Consider the following 13,821-nt stretch of genomic DNA (forward strand, 5'->3'; position numbering starts at 1 on the left):
AATAACATTATTTATAATATTCATATCGATAGATATCGTTAAAAACATTCAAATTTATTGAATCGCTTGTATAGATTGTATTCAAATGGTTTTTTTTATTAAAGTGATCTGTACGTACAATCAAAATTGACTATGTCAGTCACAGAGTACCTTTTTCGTTCATATTGAAAATGTCAATTTTATACAACTGTCATCCAACAACAAGAAAACATTGAAATAGGTACTCTGACAAGAGAAACTATAATTACCTATTTCATTACAATTTTAGTAATAGGTTCCTAATTTAAGTTGTGAATCGATATTTACTTAATCTGTTTTTAGACAAAAATTGGAAAATTTATGTGTTGATTAATATTGCATTTTGGAGTGGTACTTAACACTAATAAAATGGATATACCTGTGCAAATAGCAGTTAGATTGAAACCTCCTAGTCTTGAAGACTCCACACAATGTATTTTTAGTAACCCAGTAACACAAATTGTGATAACAGAAAGTGGTCAAACATTTCATGTTAATAGAGCATTGCCAGTGGACTGTACACAAGTTTATTTGTTTAGTTCGTTTATGATCCCACAGATAAATTGTTTCCTAGATGGTTGTGACACATCTGTTGTTGTATTTGGACAATCTAAAACTGGAAAAACCTATACATTGTTCGGTTCAGGTAAGGAAATTATAACATATTTTTAATGGGATGATACCCCACCCCACTTGCGTTACTGCTATACACTAGTGTAGTAGCAGTGAATGAAGGTAGATGAGAATACAGTTAGGTCAGTTTTCCCAATGTGACTAATTCACATTAGCTGTAATGGTTTCCATAAGGACCATGTAGATGTCAACCAGACCAGCCAGATATTTTGCTAGCATTGCATTGTGTGCCTCTAATTGTTATTGTTAAAAATATCTTCCTACCAGTATGTTATAGTACACTTATATGATTATGCCCTAGTTCCTTTTTCTGTCCAGTAAAAAATGTATAGTAAATTGAATAAAAAAATTTCAGGTTTTGAGTGTATACACAGTGAATGTGATCAAGGCATTGTTCCAAGGTTTCTAACCGAAATATTCCACAAGCTAAATCAAATGCCAGAAAGAGAATTTATATTGCATATAACATGGATGCAAGTTGTTAATAATAATATTTTTGATGTTCTTGGAGCAGGCTTGGTTAGATGTTGTAATGTAGAAGAGGCTTTTCAATACTTACAAATGGGATGGAGGCAAAGATGTCAAGGCAACAATCATACTGTATTTACTGTTAGCATGGAACAGAAGTGGGTGGGAAGTAATGGTATCCTTAATCACAGGATGTCTACAGCAAGTTTCTGTGATTTAGCAGCATATCCTGAGCCAGGATTGTTTGTTCTTGAAAATATTATTAAGGAATTACTAGCAGGAAACCCCCCCAAGCACATCAATTATGATCAGTGCATACTTACTGCAATGCTTCGTGACTCTTTTGGTGGAAGGGCATTCACTTGGGTTATCGGCTGCATAAGTACAGAACCAGAAGACTATCAGGATACATTGAAGATACTAAATCTGTGCTTATGTTGTCGTGGTATAAAGAATTTTGTTACAGTTAATTTATTTGCAGATAATAATACACCTGTATATACTGAAAAATCAGTATTACAACCAGCAGATAATAACTTTAACATTCAGTTTGCTACAGCACAATGGATAAAACTGGTTTCCAATGCCGAAGGTCTTTTTAATAAAATTCTGCAATCTAAATCATTGTCTGATGCTGATATAAATCAAGTTAGTGAATGGCTGTTTTTAAAGGCTGAATGTGATGAATGCTTAAGTGGTGATGTTGGTACAGATAACAAAGAAATTGGGCCAAAGCAGGGTTTACCTAGAATAGCTGAGGATACTGAACCAAGTGAACTTAGTGAATCAGATGCTGAATCTGATTCTGAAGAAGATAGTCATTCTGAAACAGTATTCCAAGATAAACTGGAAAAATATATGGAATATTTTAGAGAAAAGAATGATCAACTATTTGCTGATAGATGTGAAGAATATTTAAATCATATTGACTCTGATGATATTACTATATCAGAAATTAGTGGCTCACAATCATTACCCACATTGACCTCACAATCAAACTCGGGACGCAGGAGAACAATACAACCTGGTGAGAGTCTATCTGGAGCAGAATTGGAGTTATTAAGGAAGGTTGCAGCAAAAGCAATATCACCTGAATCTCAGAAAATAATCATAGAATCTCATAAAAAGGATTTAGATCCAGAACCAAAATTAATAGAAAGAGAACTTCTTAAGATGATAGATTCTCCAAAGACTGACGATATTTGTAAGAAATATAGAGTAACTAAAGAAAAATATACTCAAAAGCAGATTTTAGCCAGAAAATTATCTAAAGAGATTAGTAGTAGCCAATCTCAACTGAAAGAACTTATAAATCTTTGTATAGCCAAGGAGAGATTGATACATGATTTATCAAGAGGAGTGTGCCACAATAGTGTGAATAAACAATATTCAGAAAAAGTAGAAAATAGTGTTATAGATTATGATATGGTCAAAGAAATAAGAAGACATGAAACAAATCTTAAGACTTATAAAAAGCAAATTGAACAAATAAAAAGACAAATTCGTAAAGATGAAAAACGAAAAAATACTTTAGATGTAGAAATTGTTAAAGATAAACTAAAATTGGATGAACTTTCTGAAACATCTACTGATGTAAAAGACAGAAAAACTAATTCAATAAAACATTTTACTCATAGAATTACACAGTTAGATAGTATTTTAAAAGAGAAAACAAATGATTTAGAAAGTTTAGAATTATCAAAAGAAAAAGAATTAATGCTAAGAAAGGAAATAAAAAATTTACGAAAAACTAGAGAGTGTCTACATGACCAGCGGTGTAGTTTAGGACACAAAAGAAAAATCTACAAGTCACTTTCAGATTCTGAGGTAGGTTGTAAGACAAAATTTACATATAGTTTTATATTTTACAGTGGAATTCTGTACTAATAAAATAATATACATCATGCATAGAAATGATTTATACTTGTAAACAATATTTCCACAAAAATACATGTCATAAAAAATAATTGCTATATTTATTTTGGTGGAAAGAGAGGCTAATATGATTTGTTACTTTATCAGGAACGAAAACTTCTGGAATGTGAAGAAGCTATAGAAGCAATTGATACAGCAATAGAATATAAAAATAATTTAATATGTGGGAAATCACCATCTGCCTCCTTATCAGATTCTCAAGATAACAGGGACTCAAGAAGTAGAGGGGAACAAATGCTGATGGCTAGGCTAGATAAATTATCACATGATGAAATGAAGACACTTCTGTATAGATATTTTCAAAAGGTACAATAATTTTATACTATTTTTTCTACATTTATATTTTATACTACTGTATACCAATATTTTCTATTTATTATTTTTATATTGTACAACCTTTTACCTGCGACTTCATCTACATGATCGGGATGTCTATGACGGGTATGTGTATACCAATATTTATAATGATTGGTTAATTTGTTACGGTGTTATAAGAACAAACACATTCTATTTCGCTTTTATAACTTTAGTAAGGATAGCAAAGGTTACTTACACGTTGGCTGCTATTGGTGCATAGACTGACAGACAAAACTTTTACGTTTATAAAGACCCCTCATATTTTCTTAAATATATTCTATATACAAATAGCGATTATATACGATTTTATTATATTAATAAGTAAATAACTACCTATAATATATAACTTAATTTTTTAGTGGATAATAATGTGATTGTAAATAATAGGATGTAAACTGTCAGTTAATCACGAGTTTTCAGAGGTGTCAGTTTCCAGACCGGATATGTCTCGGTATGTTGCTAGCAGTAGAGTAGACCCTTTTACAACTGTCATTCATTAAAAAAAGCAATAAATAAATAATCGACAGCATTATTTACTTAATGCTTTTTTTTAAGAATTACAATGGAGTGGTCATCCTGCCTGCGGTAACAGTATACGCTGGCGGGGCATCAGTGAGGGATGATAGGTTAGGATGAAAACACAGGTCAGTTAGTCCATCGTGATTAATATACTTACTAGTGTTATGAATTACTATTCAGCACGATGGTTTCCAGGGGGGACCACGTGAAGGTCGATCTGACAGGGTATATTGCTAGCAATGGGAATGGTCCGCATGACTAACAATCCCTTTCTCCCCTTTTATCAACTGCTGGTATGTTGTGCAGGTGGTGGACCTGCGCGGAGCATGTGCTGCGTTGGAGGCAGGTGCGGCGGCGGCGGCGGAGGAGGCGGCCGCGTGGCGGACTCGTGCTGCCGCCGCCTGGCGACACGCTCAACGGGCGCGCCCACACGCACACACCCGGTACGTTTTTCTTTTCTATTTATTTTATCTATTTAGTTATTTACTAGTTACGTGGCTACCGGTTCACATGATGGAAAGTTGGGAATATTACTTTTTTTTTTAAATAGTCACCGCTTTCAATTCATATATCATCTTTAATTGGCCCTATATAAAGAATTTGTCAAGATTTAACCATGTTGTTTTCAAGGGGGACTGAGTGAAGGTCGACCTGTTAGTGTCAAGAAAGCTATGGGGCTGCTAGTCTCCTTTGTTATTTTCCTATTTATCCCTTCCAACCAAGCAAACTTTGTATTTCTACAAATGTATATGTATGTATATATATGTATGTGTGTGTGTATGTATATATTATTATATATATTATTATTATATACGATTATTTGGTTTGGTTTATTGTGGAAACTTTACTGATTTATGTTATGGTTGTGTATACTGTCTTATATATCTCAGGTATTCTATGTTTTCCTTTTAAAGTAAAATAAATAAATCATCAAATGGCAAAGCAACCAAAACCATTGTAGTATTGTCATCCTTTATTGGTACATACTTCGCCCGCGTAAATCAAGTACGCGACGTTATTATTTTACTTTCGTACACAGAAAAATAGTCGCATGTAGTATTTTCATTGTGATGCCTGTGATACCTATCAGCTAAAGACGAAATTATCTTGCCTTCGTACCCATTAATTTTAATTTCATAAACTTATTCTTCAGTCTGAACCATATCTATGTATGAACAATGTCTTTATGGTAGAATTACAAAGGGAAATGGAGACCACTATTTTAATATTACAAGATGCCGTAGATCTATAAACAACTGAAGTGACTTCACAAAATTATAAAGGTTGTTTTTTGTTAACTTACAGACATTTCCAGTCGATTCACAAATATGTGGACAGTGGAAACACAGAAAGAGCCTTATCATTGGGCATGACGACGGACTCCGAAACTTCAGACGACGCGATGCGATTAGTTGATCGTATGAAGCAACTAGCTAGATGCCCTCCGGTAAATGTATTTATGTATTTTAGAATTGCGATTTGTTAAGAGTATTCTTGAAACATGCATGCTATTCAAAGAATTGTTCCAAAATCCTGCAGTATTTATATATAAATGGAAAGTAGCTGAACTTTATTTAATAAGCAATTATTTGTATTCACAAGACGCTAGTGATAGCTGTAGTATTAAAATATAGTTAGCAGTCATATACAACTTTTTTAAGCATACAAACATTTTTGTTTACAGCCTCCTGTAATACCTAGTCAAAATTTGAGACAGCTCATGCCAGCAACGAATATGCCCGTAGCTAAAGTGACTAAAGAAAAGAACAAGCTCGTCATCATACAGCAACAACAACAAAATAAAAGGCACTGATATTTACAGAAATTTTTATTATTACCATTTAATTTTATTTTGATGTTCGTTTATTATATACTAATGCAATATATTTTAGTAAATTTGACTTCTAACTCACCTAATGTGTAGATAATTTAATTATTTAGTATGCACTAATTCATTGTATATTATTTTTTGGAATTATAGTCATGTCACTAAAAAAATGCTTTTCGACGAATAATGACAAAAAATACTAAAGCCAATTATTCTAGTATTGTGTATATAAGAAAAAATATGTGTAGTTATTAGTAATAACTATACTTGCAATGTATTCAAATTATATAAATTATATATTACATTGCGAGTTTCGCAGTAAAAGTTTTAGGTACAAAATCGATTACTACGCATCATACGTTGTCTATATGATTTTGTTTGTTTGCCACAAACTGTATAAGTAATAAATTGCATTAAGTAAATTTTGTTGAATATGTCTATCAGAATACTAAAAGGATTTTATTTACATTCGATGAAATTTATTGTAGTTGTATATTCACTTCTGTTCGTTAGTAACCATGTAGATAATAACTAAAAAGAAATGCAAACGAAAAAAGCAATTTCATTGAGACTGCAGTCGCTTGTGATGTAAAGATGTTATTAAATATGAATAAAACATAGGTACATAAATCAATGTAAATGATAGAAAAAAAATTAGTACTATTTGGGTTTTCTTGGCATTATGCGTCGAAAGGAAAACTTGTAAATAATCTTGTATACCTTTGCTTTCGATGTCAATCATCATAAGAGATTTTTTTTTAAGTAAATATTCGAAGAGACTGCTATTATTATAAATATTTAAAATATAAATATATGAAATTCGAATCACAGTTTGTATTATTTAATACATTGATATAGTGGATGTGTATATTAGATCAAATTGTAATATTTTAATACCCTGAAGCAGTTGTGTTTACACTTTTGGTAGGTATTAATTATTTGAAATTCCATGGTATACATAATACTCCTTCAGACAATACAGAATAATAATGTGTTATATATAAAATGTTGCCTTGTAACTTCTGAAACAAAAGAAAAATATTTTTCATTACACAAGATACTCTTTAGTTCTTTACTATTTCCTCCAAAATAAATCACAGAAAAAAAATAAAGAAAAATTGTTCTTAAACACATTACATTACATTGCATCTTTAAAATGCAGAAAATAAGAAAGTTCTTGAGATAATATTATTAAATTCAGATAGTTTCCTGGAGTCTTGATTGTTCTTTATGTAGTCTTCAAAAACATGCAAGAATTAAAAATATTATCTTTAGTTTTACCTTTTGTATATTTTTAGGTTAAATTATAATATATAAAATCAATGTTACGATATTCGTTTCATAATTCTGGGAAATCACTTAACCGATTTTAATAAAGTTTTGTTATTTTATTGGCTAATTGGTATATATGTGAAAAAAAAAACTCACCTTATGAAGCTTGTCACTTCTAGTTAGCAGTCTCTGACAACATAAAATCATAAGCCCTGGAGTTATGCTGTCGTCTTTGTGTAATTCTAAAAGTCCAAAACGTTCGACTACTTCATTATAAAGTGCTTTTTCGACGTGTTTATTTCTGCAATTATTTACGATGTAAGAAATACATTAGAACAATATGTCAGGAACTTTTTTAGTTATAATTTAGAAATGCTGGAAATAGTAGGAGGTGCAGTTCGTTTCAGTGGTCTGTAATTGTTTGTACTCTAAGTTGTAACTTATGAACATTGTTGCTTATTAATATATTATTTTACTTACATGTTGTACTCTGTCATGAGTAATGTTGCTTCGTCGAGATGATTGCCGATGTATGTTATGAGCTCGCCAGCGGGGCATGATGATGGAGTTATGAATTGTCCAGTAGGTGACACCATTAAGGGACCTGCTTCTCTGAAAATGAAATAGCGAATTGAATATAATTTGTTCACTTCCTGCTTTTTCACTAAATGGGTATAAATAAATACACAAAAAACGCTAAGTATAAATATGGTGGCTGTTTTTAAGGATTCTGATTGGATATATGGCGCCTTACAGAAACTCCTAAACTCTCAATAAATAATTATTAGCGTATTCACGTGACCTGTGGGTCTACACAATAAAATTCCGAATTTTAGAAACCAATTTCGCGTTATTGTTAATACTAAAATCAGCTTATTAAATGGAGCTTAATATTTAAATCGTCTTAAATTTATTGACAGGGATAAAAAGTAGTTTATATACCTCACTATTAGATATAGTATGTATATACCAAATTTCATTGATTGGTAAAGTCATTAAGGCACTATAAGGTAAAAGTACTTTTAAATATGATACCGTTTACCATCAGACGGGCTGTATACATGTTTATTGCCATGGTCTTTTTAAAAAAATATATTTAGACGAGGAAATCTAAATTGAAAAGCCGCTATTGTAAAAATGAGATACACGAGTATTTGAGACGTAAATAAAACAAAAATTAATAATGACTGTGATATGGAAATAAAGAAGTAACATGCAGGTTACAAAATTAAAGTAAAATCACCTGTAAAACAAACGGAACCAGCGATATGTCCTATAAATACTGGCAATTAGATACTAAGTACGCCACATTGAATTTATGTTAAAAAGTGTAGCTAAGTAAGATGATGTCAAAGCTGAGATAGATAATTGAAGCGACTTCTATTACTTCTATAGTAGATCGTTAGTTGATGTTGATGCATATTGATATTCAAAAATCAGAAGACCTAAAAGTAACACGGTGTCTAAATGAAATTCTTTTTAGAGATTATTTTTATAATACATGAACTAAGTAGGTACATGTTTTATTTATACTTACGGCTCTACAACTATTTGATATTTGCTAAGAGATTCAGGCACAGTTGATGGAAACTTGTTCCCGCGGCCGTAAAAGTCACCAATAGAAGTGATTAATTGCCTCAGATGATTGCAGTATTGGAACGCGGACACTTTTGGCATAAATTTCCTGAAATTCATTGAATATATACAGGGTGGAAAGGACAGGTTGGCCAAAACGAAAATAGCTGTTTCAGATGAATGGTCTGAATTAAATGGCATATTATTTTCCCACTGAAAATGCACCACAGCCATATAATTAACGATTTTTAGTTATGACCCCACGCAATGTATTTGAAATTTTACGCGCTCAATGGCGGTCCTCCACAAGTAGTTTTCGTACGCTTGTGGTGTTAACCTTACACAGCTGATAACGTGAAACGCTGTAGGAGTTTAATAAGTATTGCTGTTTTTTTTAGTATATCATAATATTTCACTATTAAATATTCTTATTTCTTTATATTATGACATAATATCATAGATTATGTCTTAAAATAAAAAAAAAGTCAAGAAAAAAATTAAAATTTCAAGAAAGAATTTCCACTGGTTTTCAGTCCAGAATTCAATGTTCAGTTTTTGCCAACCTGTCTCTTACCCCCGGAATTAGAGAAAAATAATTGTCGTAAAATATTTTAGGTTTAATTAGTTACCTTCTACATATGTGTATATTTCTTAAAATACTTGATAAAGCTTTTTCATACTTAGGTATCTCAATCAAAGCGCTGTCTTCTTGACTAACTTTTTTTATTAGCTGGAATTAAATAATATTTCTTCAACAAAACAATTTTATGCAATATAGCTCTGTCTTGAAAATGTATACAAATCAACTCACCGAAAGCCATTCATTTCTGACATCAATTATATTGAGATATACATCACCATCTAAACTTACTCCAGTGAATTGTCCTAAAGCTATAATTCTACCTGAAAACAAATTAATAGTTCAATATTTTCTTACACATATTTCTTTTTTCAAAGGCAAGGGAAAGGAAAAACAATATATAAAATCTGCTCACCTTCTAAATTGGTCATTTCATTTGAGTGCTGGGTTGCAAGTGACACAAGACTCTGTAATGCTCCTCTTATATGACTTATATTCCAACCATTATCATGTTTTACCTATGGATATACAAAATTAATATTTGAAATAATGTAAAAATCTTTGAAATATTTTTTTAAATCTGTCTAAATTATGATAAGTATTATTTCTTATAATAATATTAATTTAATTTAATAAATAAAATATTTGTCATTTAATGAAATAGGTAGGTAATGTTGCTGCTATTTATATATTAGCATTCTATCAATAATAAAAGAATGATGTAATTAAAAAGTGTATGTAGAATAGGTGCTTAATTTAAACACAGTACTTGTATTAAGTTTTACCAACTTCCTTTATACCATAAGTATTGCAAAGATGATCTTTCAAGGACTGCACTTGATCTCTTGTTGCAAATGTCGATTCATATTTTTCTTTTGCTGTTGCACTATTTTCAAGAACCCATTCACTGAAATATATCATATTCAATTTAATAATTACTCAAAATAATAATAAAAAAAAACTTTTGCTAATTGAAAGAAATTAATAATTTGATCTATATGAACAAATCAAAGAAGAACTACTAATTATAATGCAATATAAACTTTTTAATGTGGTCAATATGTATATTGTATTTTCTTAGTAAAGTTACAGTTGTAGTAAAGATAAAATATCAAATATATAGCTTTTGTAAACAGACATTTAAAATTCTCCCAGTTAATGTTTATATTAGAATTAGATGAATTCTATTTGTTAGATATTTATAAGTCTCTATTTTATCAAATAATTATAAAATATTATTATAATATAATTTTACTTTTCTATGCTTGGGATCTTTTCTAGGGAGGTTTACTTCTATGTTTTGTAGGTATTATAATAATATTATATAGTTGCCATTTGTAAAACCTGAGTAGCATAAATTATTAAAGATTACAATATTAATAAATAAATTACATCAGTCTATTTATAAAAGCTACATTATTAAATTTTTCAATTACTTTAAATTGTCATCTAAATTATTAAACTAGATATTAAGAAAACATACATAATATTATTAATGGCTTTTCTTTCTTCAATTTTCCTTTTTATCCTAGTAATATTTTCAAAGTCCTCTGTATACTTTTGGTAAGCTTTTTCAAAGTCAGGATTACTGAAAATTTATAAAGGATGGTTAAGCAAACTAAATAACTCAAGTATAACAAGTTAACTATTCATATCCTATAATCTGTTTCAACCCTTTTTTTATAATAATTAAAAATGTTTGCTCACCTTATATCCATTTTTGGAGTACTTTTGGGAATTTTATCTAATAATTTTGTTGACATATCACATGCATTTAAAACTTTAGCTACTGTTTCTCTTACATTGTTACCATTCAAACTAATTTTTACTAATTTAAATTCACCTAAAATTTAAAATATATTAGTAAACATAATCTCTTTAATTATTAATAAATGTTTAAGTACTAATGTGTATTATTTTTACCTTCAGGCATATTTTTCTGTCTCAAATAAAATGATAATGGAGGTATTGATAATCTTCGACTAGACTGCTGAGCCTCTAAAAGAGCACTTAATTGTTGCAATGAACTCTCATTAATTTTCTAAAATAAAGTATGAAATAAATAATTTATAAAATTAATATCACAAGAATGGAATAAAGTTTTAATTGTATGATAAATATAATTAAAAAAATTTACATACATATTACACATTTAGGTAGCAGTATTTACTAAAAATTATTCAGTGCATCTGATGTATTGTTCTGTTTATTATTAAGGTAGTATGGTATACAGGTTGTTGGGCATTTGATGCTCTTTTTATATTACTTTTAAAATAAATTCATTAAACATAAAACCAAGACATGCATGTAAATAACAGAGGCTACTCATACTTGGTTGTATTTGTTTACTCATAAAAGACCTGTCGTAAATATAGATAACTTACTCTTTGCTCTGGATACTTTCCAAAGAGATCTGGATGAACGCTGAAGTAAAATGGTCGTAGAGCGGTAGAGATTTCGGCAGAACTCAAATATCTACAAACTACTCCGGAGATTTTAGGACACTCACACCAACTGAAATTTTTCGAAATAAATTAGATCACTAATCTCTAGGTCTGTAGATTATTTGTAAGCCTCTTAATAATAATTCAATAAAACCTTTTTGTAAGGAATGTTAGAAATAGACTAAAATGAATGCAGGTGTCCGAGTATTTTAAATTTTTGAAAGTAATAAAATATTTAGAAAAGATTTATATTAACCTTATTTTCAATCTGGAGTACATCTTGGAGATATTTGAGGTAATAATTTTTAAACAATTTGCGCACTATAACTATTACAAAAATTACATTTTGTGATCCGAGAGCCGACCTTGAATGTCAAGAACAATTTTTTTAGTTCACGGTTGCCAGATGCGAATTTAGACTTTTACTCAAACGCCAAATATTGTTTTCAAATTATCGATTTGATTTGATTTCCGGAACTTTTACCCATATCACAAAGTTGTATCGTTTCTTAATATATTTCAATATGACTGTGCCATAAAGCGAACGGCGAATTCCTTTATTTTTCTTATCCCATCTTTTATTATCTGCCCTCATTATATTATTTTATTATATTATATACATTATATTATATAAAATATATTATTTTACTATAATTACATACAGACTACTAGTACTAAAATTATAACCCAAAATTTCTCTAACCCATTTTACTGTTCTTCAAAAGATTCTCCAATAATTTCATTTTTCTAAAATTTTGCAAATAGAAAATTTTTTAGTCAATATTGCGAAAAAATATTCAATTTGGCAACATTGTTGCAGTTGTCTGAGTTGTCAAATTAAGCGATATACATACGTTCCGTTATCATTTTTTAGTTCTGTGTTTGTTCTCAAACTAAGATTAAACTATGTTTATCTAACTACAACTAAACAACCAAATAAAATAATTATATTTATATGATGTATTTTTTAAATAGGTGCTTATTTTTTAATAAATTCTTCAGATTTAGATAATATTACAGTATATATTAGGATTAGATTATAAAGATAGAGTGTCTCCATACAAATGCTTCGAGAAAAACAAGTCAACTTTTTCATACAATTATGTTTTTTTATGGGTGAAAATGGTATGGTAATCCCGCTTGCGCTAACGGGATACGCTAGCGGAGCACCAGTGAAGGGTGATCGATGAGAATGAAAACAGGTCAGTTAGCCCATTATGATGAATTCATAAGGAATGAACCATGGTAGTACCCAGGGAGAACCGCGAGGAGGTCGACCTGGTTAGGTTATATTGCTAACAATGGGATTCTCAGTCTCCATTACTAACAATCCCTTTCCCTCTTTTCATACAATTTTGCGTGATAAATAATTATGAGTGTTCCTTTTATAACTTCCATATTTAGTTTGTTTTGCACATTTTTAATGCGTAAAAACTCAGTCAATTTATTTATTAAATAATTAAATATACATACGTAAAAATACACTATATACGTAAGTATATAGAATACTGATAAAAAAACGAGTCAGCTAATTTGACAATTAGCTGACAAAAAGTTGATCCGTTTTTAAGACTCGGTGCTCTATCTGTATAATCTCAGTTTATTTATTTTGAATTGCTGCAATCAAATTATATCACATAATTTATTTGCTTAAACCAAAATTTTATACATGCATGGTAAGTTAGGTAACTATAATGAAGTAACTACATTAGCATTAAGTAATTACGTAGTAATACTACTTATTGATGATTAGAGATTATATTTATCCAATTACGTATAAAAAGAGTGAGGAGCCAGTTAAGCTGCGACCGATGAGGGGAGATACGATCATATTTACGGAATAGAAGATGAATCGAATAGCATTGTTGACTTGTCGATCCAGCTTATTTAGACCTTTATTCTGACCCTTTCGATGATTTTGTTGTTATTAATATACTTATATAGGTATTATTATTGTTTTTATTTTTTTTGTTAAAATTTATTAATATTTCTTTTAATTATCTACTTATTATTTTACAACTGGCTTTATATTAAAGTAGATTTAGATTATTTAAAATAACACAGAACAGGAGCCAGATTAGAAATGACCAATAGAGTAAAAAAATCAAATATTTGTTTATGTAAGGCACTGACATAAACTATAATTAGAAGTGGAAAGAAAGAAGGGTCATTCGTATGATCTAAATTCAATG

General features: G+C 29.9%; 2 protein-coding genes across 3 annotated transcripts; one reads left to right on the forward strand and one right to left on the reverse strand.

Moving 5' to 3' along the window:
• Positions 1 to 189: 189 nt before the first annotated feature.
• Positions 190 to 6,219, forward strand: LOC113512329 (kinesin-like protein costa). Its single transcript, XM_026896138.3, has 6 exons — positions 190 to 664; positions 1,007 to 2,946; positions 3,142 to 3,360; positions 4,237 to 4,373; positions 5,236 to 5,377; positions 5,615 to 6,219. The coding sequence occupies exons 1-6, from the start codon at positions 388 to 390 to the stop codon at positions 5,741 to 5,743; spliced, it is 2,844 nt and encodes a 947-aa protein (XP_026751939.2). The 5' UTR covers positions 190 to 387; the 3' UTR covers positions 5,744 to 6,219.
• A 364-nt stretch (positions 6,220 to 6,583) lies between these two features.
• On the reverse strand, positions 6,584 to 12,046 carry LOC113512330 (T-cell activation inhibitor, mitochondrial). Of its 2 annotated transcripts, XM_026896139.3 has the most exons (13): positions 11,886 to 12,046; positions 11,570 to 11,699; positions 11,109 to 11,226; positions 10,893 to 11,028; positions 10,669 to 10,773; positions 9,975 to 10,092; positions 9,601 to 9,703; positions 9,417 to 9,508; positions 9,235 to 9,335; positions 8,568 to 8,714; positions 7,511 to 7,642; positions 7,187 to 7,331; positions 6,584 to 6,780 (listed from the first exon to the last, which is right to left on the reverse strand). In XM_026896139.3, exons 1-13 carry the CDS (start codon positions 11,906 to 11,908, stop codon positions 6,694 to 6,696), a joined length of 1,437 nt encoding a protein of 478 aa, XP_026751940.2. In that variant the 5' UTR covers positions 11,909 to 12,046; the 3' UTR covers positions 6,584 to 6,693. The 2 variants fall into 2 exon arrangements, with proteins under 2 accessions (XP_026751940.2, XP_026751941.2); XM_026896140.3 differs by lacking the exon at positions 11,886 to 12,046 and having other exon boundaries at positions 11,109 to 11,183; positions 11,570 to 11,701.
• Positions 12,047 to 13,821: the final 1,775 nt, after the last annotated feature.

Source organism: Galleria mellonella, unplaced genomic scaffold, assembly GCF_026898425.1.
Source record: "Galleria mellonella isolate WM207_F2 unplaced genomic scaffold, CSIRO_AGI_GalMel_v1 utg64, whole genome shotgun sequence".
Lineage (NCBI taxonomy): Eukaryota > Metazoa > Arthropoda > Insecta > Lepidoptera > Pyralidae > Galleria > Galleria mellonella.

Coding starts and splice junctions, on each gene's coding strand:
- LOC113512329 (XM_026896138.3), top strand. CDS start 388: ATGGATATACCTGTGCAAATAGCAGTTAGATTGAAACCTCCTAGTCTT. Junction 665..1,006: donor CTATACATTGTTCGGTTCAG/GTAAGGAAATTA, acceptor AAAAAATTTCAG/GTTTTGAGTGTATACACAGT. Junction 2,947..3,141: donor AGTCACTTTCAGATTCTGAG/GTAGGTTGTAAG, acceptor TTACTTTATCAG/GAACGAAAACTTCTGGAATG.
- LOC113512330 (XM_026896139.3), bottom strand. CDS start 11,908: ATGTACTCCAGATTGAAAATAAG. Junction 10,774..10,892: donor ACTCCAAAAATGGATATAAG/GTGAGCAAACAT, acceptor ATAAATTTTCAG/TAATCCTGACTTTGAAAAAG. Junction 9,704..9,974: donor ATACTTATGGTATAAAGGAA/GTTGGTAAAACT, acceptor GTATATCCATAG/GTAAAACATGATAATGGTTG.